Source organism: Pseudochaenichthys georgianus, chromosome 13 (genome assembly GCF_902827115.2).
Source record: "Pseudochaenichthys georgianus chromosome 13, fPseGeo1.2, whole genome shotgun sequence".
Lineage (NCBI taxonomy): Eukaryota > Metazoa > Chordata > Actinopteri > Perciformes > Channichthyidae > Pseudochaenichthys > Pseudochaenichthys georgianus.
In genome coordinates, this window is record NC_047515.1 from 6,428,847 (window position 1) to 6,439,774 (window position 10,928).

Below are 10,928 nucleotides of genomic sequence, written 5' to 3' on the forward strand. Positions count from 1 at the left end.
TCCCCTAGGGGTGAAATGAACTCCATCTCGCAAAAACAGCCCAGGACTGTCATGTCTAATGTTGGAGTGGTCAACAATGACACCATTTAGGCTATGAACAAAAGAAGCCATAACACTGTTAACAAACTTCCGGGCCTTGTCAATTTTGACAGGATTTGCACCAGCCCTCCACCGGCGCCTCTGGGAGAGCATAATCTTCATGCCAGGGTGCCGATGGTGAAGCTGGTGCAGGTCCTCCTTCATCTGGTTCAGCAACTGAACACTGGGCACATCCCCCAAGTCATTTCCGCCACAGTGGATGAGGAGGACATCCGGGACTGCTCTTCCTCGCAGGGAGTAGGAAAAGAAAGGGAGGACACCTCTCCAGCGCAGTCCACCCCAACCGAACCAGCACACCCTCAGGTCGAGGCCAAGGTTGCTGCTGATGGTCTCTGTAGCTCTCTGGGCTCCACGCCGGACATAGCTGTCTCCGATTATCCATACAGTCACTATGGGAGGAAAATAGATGAGAGTAACAAATGCTTCAGATATCAAATTAAGTATAAAGGGTTGCTCATTTTGTTCCTTTGACAATAACATACAAAATAACTATGAAATCACACCTGTATGGTTAAAAGTAGAGAGCAAAACCTCAAAAAACAGATTAACAGCACACAGTTTATATATATATATATATATATATATATTTATATACTGTGTGCTGTTTATCTACAATTGTGCACACATGTATATGTATAGTATGTTTGTGTGTAATGTCAACCATCTGAAGTCATGTAAAGTAAGCCAGGACCATCAACTTACAGGTTGTGCAGTTTGGCTTGGAGGAGGTTGCAATCTTCTTTTTTCTTAATGCTGAAATAAATTAAAAAAATGTAATCAATATAAAAGCACCTTTCTTTTTCTACAGTCATATTTCATTAATCACATTTAATTCACGCAACACTGGCCATATCTCTGCTAGTTTACAAAGTTTAGTTAAATGACATTTATATTTGAAAAACGGTGAAGCACTTAAAAAACAATTGGATAGTGTAGGTTCAAGAACATTTAAATCAAAAGGACAAGTTTTGTAAAGTTACAGGGTATCTTACCTTCAGAAAATGCCGGGAACGAGGAGCAGTGACCGCAAGCTGGGTTGTTAGCATAGGTTGTTAGCTTAATACTGAGAGCATGTTAGCTTAGCTTCTTAGCCTGAGCTAGGTGTGAAACGTCACGCTCGGTGGCAGCAGGTCCCGCCCTGTCCCGCCTCAGCACCGCCTCTTTGCCCTTATTTGGAGCAGGCGGGAGAAGGCGGGAGTTAGACTATGACGTCACTGTCGAGCCGTTAGTGGCCGACTCCGCCTACTAAGGGCTTCACGGCAACTCTGCAGAATCCTATGGGTGACGTCACAGACCCTACGTCCATTTATATATACAGTCTATGACTTGAACGCATCAAAGCTTTGTGATTGGCGTGACCCCATGTGTCGGGGCGTGGCTGGTGGGCAGTGGGCACTAGTTAGCTGAGGTTGTCCGTGTCCGTGTTGTCGTGACGTCACTGTGTGTGACGTCACGAGCTACCCACAATGCAACGCGCGCCATATATATATATATATAAATACGCCATTTTCCTGGAGGTGCAAATATCCTGGAGGTGCAAATATAAACAGCTAGCTAACGTAGCCAGGCAGAGCGCACTAGGTATTTTTTCTGAATTAACGACCGAAGAAATCGCTGCATGTCTTCGGATTACATCTCTGGACTTGAGGGGTGTGCTCTAGGTCGTTACCAGCATAAACTAGAGCTGTGTGGGTTGTCGGATTGCCCTTACAGACTGCCTGCAGATGTATGGAAAAACGACCCTCGAAAGTGGCCTTCGTCGATTTTGGCTGTATCTACGTCTAATTTCTGGAAACACCAGGTGAATACCCCACTTGTCACACTAATATTATCATGCCATTGCATATATGTGACCCGCTCTATCGAAATCAGTCGGAAGTCGCAACGGCTCATTTCAAAATAGACGTGGATTTACGTAAAAAACAATTTTTTCAGGGTTCGGGTGTTTAGTTTGATTTTAAACAAACAAAGTCTTGGCTTTCAGAATAAACTTTTATTTCCAAAATCACACGATAAATACAGTTTTGAAGCTTGTAAAGGGACGAAGACAGGCTCCTTTCACTCGCACTCTGCTCTTCCAGCAGCGCCGCCCCCCCTCCCTCCGGCTGAAATTATGAATGTAAGAGTATAGTAATCATAGATCAAATCAAATCAAATTTTATTTCTATAGCACATTTAAAAACGATTTCCGGTCGAGCCAAAGTGCTGCACATGCAGATAATAAATAACACATTACTACCGATGTACACAGAAGACAATAAATTACAACAGCAAATATAAAAATCAAACACAGGGAAGTGTCATGAGTCGTGCTCTGCTATGATTCGAAGGCCAGGGTGAAGAAGTGAGTTTTTAGTTTTGATTTAAAAACCCCTAGGGTCTGGGCCGACCTCACATGGAGGGGCAGAGTGTTTCAGAGCCTAGGGCCAGCCGCCGTGAAGGCTCGGTGCCCTCTGGTTTTTAGCCTGGTTTTAGGCACTACCAGTAGCAGCTGGTCAGCAGACCTTAACGCTCTGGCTGGGGTGTAGCGCTGGAGGAGTTCAGCTATATAGGCCGGAGCCAGCCCATTTAGTGCTTTAAAAACAAATAAAAGGATTTTAAAATCAATTCGGAACCGAATTGGAAGCCAGTGCAATGAGGCCAGAATTGGGGTGATGTGGTCACGCTTTTTGTGGCCAGTGAGGAGACAGTGATAGATAACACGGCAGGGTCCGTTACAGTTTGTTTTCATCTGATTTCAATTAGACAGAGTCTTGGCTTTCAGAATATTAAACTTGTTTCGGCAAATTCAGATGATACGGAGTAACTTAACGTCACAGCAGGCATAACAACAGCCGGTGTTTCTCGTGAGTGTTTTCCCCGGGAAACAAACACAATACACACACACGCAAAATTACACAAACACACACACACGTATACACACACACTCGCGAGCTTCCCCTCCAAACGAAAATATCTTCCCTCCATAGTATTTTGATCATTTGCTCCACTAATAATCAATCAAATCGATGGATTCCAGAGAAGAGGAAACTTTAAAGGCCTTTTTCTCAAAATGACGACTCGTGACAGTCATTATATAATGTGACATATTTCGCTTAATATTTGGAGTACAACAACAATCCTGATATCATTAGAAAGCTAGGAATATCCTCTTTCCAACAGTGTATACAACTCAAAATGTGTCTTTGGGTCAATGCGACTGATTTCGATGGAGCAGGTCACATATGTGGTATTTAAGAGTTGACTAGATATTTATTAAGGCAATAGACTAATATTCTGCTTGCACCTCGCGTGAAATGGCGGATACTGGAAGTACGGTGTCGCCCTCGGCCCAATACCCGTATGTGTGTGTGAAAGAATAGGAGTGACAGTCCGCACACACACAAGACCGCAATTATGGCAGAAGCAAAAAAAGCCCAAAATATATCATTTTCACTCCGAGTGGGAGGATGATTATTTTTTTGTTTATTCCAATTCTAAGTCCATCTGTCTCATCAAGAAGGGTAATTTAGAGCGGCATTTCAAAACGGTGTACACACGCTACGAGACGGAATTCCCTCCTAATTCCACCCTACGCTCTTCTGTTCATTGCGTGCATGGCCAACTTGGGGCCCCAAGCGACATTGTGAGATAAGGCCCCCCCCCCCAACCGACAGGAGTGAAACAAAATGTTTTGGAAACAAAGTAGGCTATTTTGCAAATATAATTCCTGTTTATTATTATTATCAACACAGTTACTTTTGTATACAGTGAGGTAAATGGTAAATGTGCATGTATGTCATTCAGTATGCTTTTCCTGCCAAATACTAGCCTAAAAAAGATTAAAATATAATGAATGCAAATAAACTACTTCTACTAATAATCATAATCAATTCAATAATATAAATACTATATTATTTTTATTATAATATAGTTGTAATATAGTCAAGACAAAACACGCTTATGACATGCTCAAAAACTGATATTTCTTAAATCTGGTCATTGAAAATGTGTTCTCATATATGTTCTTCACAGAAAATGAGCCAAGGCCATTGAGTGTGAGTTTGAAAAAATAATGTATCAAATCATTTTTCTTTAGCTAAATAAAGAAAACGGGTCCCACAGACCCGAATACCATACAAGGGCATTATAAAATGGCAGTTAAAAACATTCATTAAAAAGCAAAGATAACAAAATAAAGATAACACAGGTATAAAATGCATGAACAAATGTTACAGTGCAGTGTAAGATATGAATAGTTCAATTAAAAGCAGCGAAAAAATAAAAGTCTTCAGCCTGGATTTAAAAGTAGTGTTTAGAGTAGGTGAGGTCCTGATAATTTATTCTGGTAAATTACTCTGACCTACTAATTGACCTGACCGAAGTTATTGAGTATATGTAAGTTTACTGCTTGGCTCAGATCCACCAACGTCAGCAAGATCTCACCTCTATTAACTCCCCGAAGAACCAGGTTCAATTAACTGCTGTTTCTATTCAGACATCTATTTTTAATCTGTTTAAGCGATCCCGAAGGATTTTGATATCAGTAAATGAGGTGTGTTCCTACCTAAGTGTGTGTGGCAGGGTGCAGTCTTACCTTTGAAGCAGGAGAGGAGAGCACAGATATTCTTTTGTAGTTGTCCCAATCCAACAGGTGAGATCAGTTTATTTGAAGAAAAATAGGTCCAAACTAATACAGATTCTTTACCTTTTAACACATTATAATCATACAAAACATATCATGCTGGGGTTATATTTTTTATCTAAAACCTTAATTCATATTCATTTTATTCCCGTGCGTTCTAATAACGCCTTCCGGGTAGATCTAAATAGTGTTATTCATTTGATTCCCGTGCATACTAATAACGCCTTCCGGGTTCTTCTAAATAATACTATTAGGTCTAAGCTTCCCGTACGTCCTAATAACGTCTTCCAGGTAGATCTAAATAGTGCCATTCATTTGATTCCCGTGCGTACTAATAACGCCTTCCGGGTTCTTCTAAATAATACTATTAGGTCTAAGCTTCCCGTACGTCCTAATAACGTCTTCCAGGTAGATCTAAATAGTGTTATTCATTTGATTCCCGTACGTACTAATAACGCCTTCCGGGTTCTTCTAAATAATACTATTAGGTCTAAGCTTCCCGTACATCCTAATAACGTCTTCCGGGTATATCTTACCGAGAGCCATCTAACTCAGCTCTGAGGGCCAGAGCTTACCGGGAGAGAGTATACCAGGGGTTTCCCCCTCTCTCCCCCCCGATATCCAAAAAAGCCAGTCTTTTTATGCTCAAAAAACGGGATAGAAAACCCCAAAAACACCTCCTCTATACCCAACCAACATATTCTATTGGCTCTGGCATAAGACACACCTTCCCAAGTTTGTGTAAATATGACTAGACATATTATATGGCTATGACATAACCACCCTTTTGAGGCCTCAATGTGTTTCTCCTTAAGTCCGGAGCCCCCCTCCCTGTGAACTGCTGTGAGAGGAGAGGAACGAACCTGCCTACTCTATTATCAGAGAGTAAGGCATAAATCATTATAGGTCTTACACTCAACTTAACAAACCACTTTGTTTTGTTTATGCTGTAAATATAGAAAAACCTAAAATATGAAGCATTTTCATTGTGGATTATACAAGAATATAATTGATTATATTTAAGCAATAGCTCACGACAGGCCGTGGTATATGCTCATTATATCGACCCTCCGCTTCGCGTCGGGCCGAACCACGCCCCTTAGCTGTGATATAATGAGCATATATCACGGCCTGAAGTGAGCTATTGCTTTTATAAAACGGTTACCAAGTGTGGCAATATGGAAAAAAAATACACACTCTAATTTAAATAGTTTTTATTAGTAAATAATGATGTTCAAAATAAAATAGTCCCTCCGTTGCCTTCTGCGCGAAACATAGTGCGAGGTGGTTGCAACAACACTAACAGCTAGCGAACATATTAGACAGAGAGCGTTGATCCATTATTTGGCTATTTATTTATATTCATTTGTATGTTGCACCCACTGAAAACCTGTCCAGCATCAGTAGCATGGCTTACGAGGTTACTTGTTGAGGTTGTTCTCGGCTGTTGCTTGGCGTGGTGAGAATATTGCTCCACTTTCTCCGGTCCCCGAGATTTGGCTTCCAGTAGCTCTAGAGAACTTTCGCACCTGTGGCCACTAACGGTCATAATTTCTCTGCTTTGTTTCAAGACCCGCATCAGAAAGCTTTTGAATGGTGGTACTTCTCCAGTTGGTCTACCTGCTCTTCACGTAGCTCTGCATGTCGTCGTTTAGGTGCTTTTTTTTCTTCTGGAGATAGGCACTGCTCAATCCACTCCTCCATAGTAAGACCCCCCCGGAGGTCGAAGTTAATCTTAAATGTTTCCATCTTATGCTTTGTAAGTTTGTTTCGTAACGGAAGAAATGTAAATATATTTATAAAACTGACAAGTCAAATCAAGCAATCTGATTGGCCGATAGTGTTTTTGCGGACCTCTTTGATTACAGATTTGAAAACATCGTTGCTTGCTTTAAAAGTAGCTCAATTCATGATGTCAGACCTTGAAAAGTATCTAGATATCCCTGCCCTTATGCCAAAGGAACTGCACACTGAATATGTTTTGCCGTTTGATGTGTATGTCTGGACCGCTGCGTAAAAAGGAGGGTTTCTGCCCCGTTACTTCTCCGCTGCTTTCTTGTTCCAGTATGAAAAGCAAACTGCCTGCAGTTTGCTTTTCAGCCCAACGGTATACTGTTTTTCTCAGACGCGGAGGGATACTGACTTGTTGTGAAAAGTAACTTACAATTCTACCCGTGGTATACGCTCAGTATATCACGGCTAAGAACCAATCAGATTGCTTGATTTGACTTGTCCGTTTTATAATTGATTATAACTAACTTTAGTTTTAAGTATTCAACCTACTATGAAGCTCTCAACAGTAGTAAGAGATGCATAATAACTGAACACTGCTTCACCATGTTTAGTTCAGACAGAAAGCAGACCTGTCCCAGAAGACCTGAGATCTCCGGATGGTTCATAATTTAGCAGTAGGTCAGAAATGTATTTTGGGCCTAAATTCAAAGCTTTATAAACCCGCAGCAGTATTTTTAAATCAATTATATGACAGACAGAATTAGAATTGGGAGGGATGAAACCCTCTTTTAATGGTCACACATGCAGAGCACACAGCACACACAGTGACATTTGGCCTCTGCGTTTAACTCATCCTAGTACCAGGAGTCTAGTACTAGGAGCAGTGGGCAGCTATTGTACAGGAAGCCAGTGTAAAGACTTCAGAACTGGACTGATGTTCAAGGTTCAAGGTTCTTTATTTGTCATACGAACATAGCTACAGTGTAGTTATGATGATTAAAATCTTAGGTCACAGCCTTCTCCAACAGTGCAACACAATAACACAGACAAACAGAAATATATAGTGCAAGTTAATAGTAAATACAAAAATAAAAATTGTTTAACAAAGTGAAATAGTGCAATAAGAGTCTATGCAAGTTATTGGAATATGATATCTTAGGTAAATAGATAAATAATGTCTAAGTAGCAGACAGATGAATATTATGGATGTTGTTCAGGTGTTTAACAGTCTTATGGCCTGTGGGATGAAACTGTCCCTGAGTCTGGTTGTTTCAGACCGGATACTGCGGTATCGCCTGACAGACGGCAGCAAACAGAACAGTTTGTGGCTGGGGTGATGGGGGTCTTTTATAATCCTGAGGGCTTTCTTCCTGAGCCACTGGGAGTAAAGGTCCTCCATGGATGGCAGCTCCGTCCTGGTGATGTTCTGTGCAGTTTTCACCACCCTCTGTAAAGCCTTACGATTGAAGGCGGTGCAGCTGCCGTACCAGGCCGTGATGCAGCCAGTCAGGATACTCTCTACCTGTAGAAGTTGCAGAGTATCCTGAAGTCCATGTTGAACCTCCTCAGCCTGCGGAGGAAGAAGAGCCGCTGTCAAGCTTTTTTAGTGATGGTGGTGGTGTGGAGAGTCCATGTCATGTAATCCACTTTCCTGTAAAAACACCATTACAGTAGTCGATTCTACTGAAGATAAAAGCATGTACAGGTTTTTCCAAATCAGCTGTGACATAAATCTTTAATCCTCACTATATTCTAAAGTGATAGTAGGCTGACTTAGTAATTGTTTTAATGTGACTGTTAAAATTAAGGTCAGAGTCCATGACTACACCTAGATTTCTCTCTTTATCTGTTGTGTTGAAAATTGCAGACTGAAGCTCAACGCTGACTTTTATTAGTTCCTCCAAAACAATTACCTCAGTTTTATCTTTGTTTATTTGACGAAAGTTCTGACACATCCAGTCGTTTATTTTTTCAATGCATTTACTCAGAGTTTGAATTGGAGCATAGTCTCCTGGTGAAATGGATATGTAAATGTGTGTGTCATCTGCATAGCTATGGTAACTTATTATGATGTGTATATGATCAAGAGAAGAGGCCCCAGGATGGAGTCTTGAGGAACCCCACGTCATATTTGTCAACTCAGATGTATAGTTACCTATAGAAACAACGGTTTTTTCTGTCCTTTAAGAAGTATTCAAACCAATTCAGAACTGTTTCCCAAAGTCCGACCAAGTTTTCCAGTCGGTCTAGTAATATGTTATGGTCAACAGTGTCAAATGCAGCACTAAGAGATAATAAAACCGAGATTCTGCCACTGTCTGTGTTTTGGATGTCATTGAAGACCTTAACAAGAGCAGTCTCAGTGCTGTGGTGCGGTTAAAAGCCTGACTGGAACACTTCGAAACAGTTATTTAAATGCAAGAAAGGACATGAGAAACAACTTTTTCAATGAACATAACGGATATAGCCTTCAAAAGTGTACACGTGTTAAACCACTATTCATGGTATACTCCCGGAAGCCTGGTGCTTCAATTGTAGCAAAAAATGCTTAAAAACTCAAACTTAAGAGCTAATAGTATATTGCTATTGCCCCCCATCGTAATTGTTCGGTCTATAACTCAAGTAATATGGCTCAAAACATGTATTCATTCATTTAGTTTTGTACCTAATATATTTTGACTGCAATAGTTCAATTTTCCCATGTGTGTCATTTACACTGGGTACATGTCCCCTTCACCTTTTGAGAAGGCTGATTTGGTCCAAAAGTATAATTTGTAAAATATTTTTTAAAAAGCTTGCGCTCCAAAAGAATTACTACGCATGTACTCATCAGTTTTATAGCCCCATTTTGGTATTTATCTACTCTAACCTGACTTTGATCCCTCAATTACACTGCCTAAAAGTATATATGTTGAAGACCATTTAAAATCTTCTGACCTCTGATGACCCCATCACTTTTCAACACAAGTACATGTCAACTGCAGCGTATGTATTTACAAAATGTTCTTTACTCAGTTTAAAAATGACATAACTGTTTGTTTGTCAGTCTTTCTATAACACAAAATATTGTGTGATAGGCTGTTTCTCATACATTGATGAAACCCTCTCTGATTGGATGGCCCAGGACGTCATACTGGAAGGCGTTAACTATGCAGTTTTCTTTGTATGGCTAAGACAACCATTAACCCTAACACAGATCTGTCTGTCTCAGTTGAGGCTCTGCATCACATCTTTGGTTCCATCATGAAGTATGGCCTTTCTCAGGAGCAGTTCTGTTTTCCGGGCTCGAATGCCTCGTGTGTTACGGATCAGTTCAATGCGGGGACTAAAGTCGCCCTTTACTTGTTGTTTGTTTCATATATGCTGGTTACCATTTTAGGGAACTTTATTGTCATGGTATCAATAGCTCATTTCAAGCAGTTGCATAATCCCACCAATGTGCTTATTTTATCTCTTGCTCTTTCGGACCTTCTTGTGGGTGTCGCTGTGATGCCCTTCAGCACCATTCGGACCATTCATGGCTGCTGGTTTTACGGGGATGATTTCTGTATGCTTCACTCAAGTTTTGATATTGGTCTTACCTCTGTCTCTATATTCCACCTCGTTTGTATTGCGGTGGACAGGCAACAAGCAATATGTAATCCTCTGCATTACTCTAGGAATATCACCATGTCAGTGGCGTGGATTATGGTATGTGCAAGCTGGGCATTGGCTGCCGTCTTCTCTTATGGACAAATGTACTCAAAGGCTAACGTAGTAGGGTTAGAGGAGTATATGGAATCGATAAAGTGCCTCGGCAGTTGTAACCTCCTCTTAAACCCCCTTTGGGCAATCCTGGACAGTGTAATTTCCTTTTTCTTTCCCTGCACTGTTATGATTTGTCTGTACACTAAAATATTTATCGTGGCAAAAGAGCATGTCAGAAAGATTGGAGATATGGGCAATTGTTCAAACGACAAAGGGTTGGTTAAACAGTCTGAGCATAAGGCTGCAAAGACTCTGGGTATTGTGCTTGGAGCCTTTATCTTTTGTTGGATGCCGTTTTTTACTAACACAATAATCGATGCCTTCACTGGCTTTAACACACCTGCTGCTCTCTTCGAGGCTTATGTTTGGTTGGGTTACTTCAACTCAACCTTAAATCCAATAATCTATGCCTTCTTTTATCCTTGGTTTAAGAAATGCTTTTATCTTATTGTCAATCTGAAAATACTTAACCCCCAGTCTTCATCCATAAATGTGCTTATACATTTATGAAAGTAGTGGTGAGTATTTTTATGGAAATCATTGCATTAAGAGCCGTTTTGAATGCATTTGTTACAGATAAAACACAAGCTAGATGAAAGATGAAAGATGCATGGAGGCTTATCCTTTTTTTCCTGCTGCTGATCTCTCTTGCTCAGCCAATGGAAGTGTGAAATGTACTACAGCACTATGCCTTATTTTCCTGTGACACGTTTTTGGTGAGCAT

General features: G+C 40.7%; 1 protein-coding gene across 1 annotated transcript; it reads left to right on the forward strand.

Moving 5' to 3' along the window:
- The first annotated feature begins 9,700 nt into the window (after nucleotides 1-9,700).
- LOC117457550 (trace amine-associated receptor 13c-like) lies at nucleotides 9,701-10,714 on the forward strand. Its single transcript, XM_034097697.1, has one exon. It carries the CDS (start codon nucleotides 9,701-9,703, stop codon nucleotides 10,712-10,714), a length of 1,014 nt encoding a protein of 337 aa, XP_033953588.1.
- Nucleotides 10,715-10,928: the final 214 nt, after the last annotated feature.

What these genes read in the sequence shown, in the direction of transcription:
- LOC117457550 (XM_034097697.1), top strand. Translation starts at nt 9,701, where the DNA reads ATGAAGTATGGCCTTTCTCAGGAGCAGTTCTGTTTTCCGGGCTCGAAT.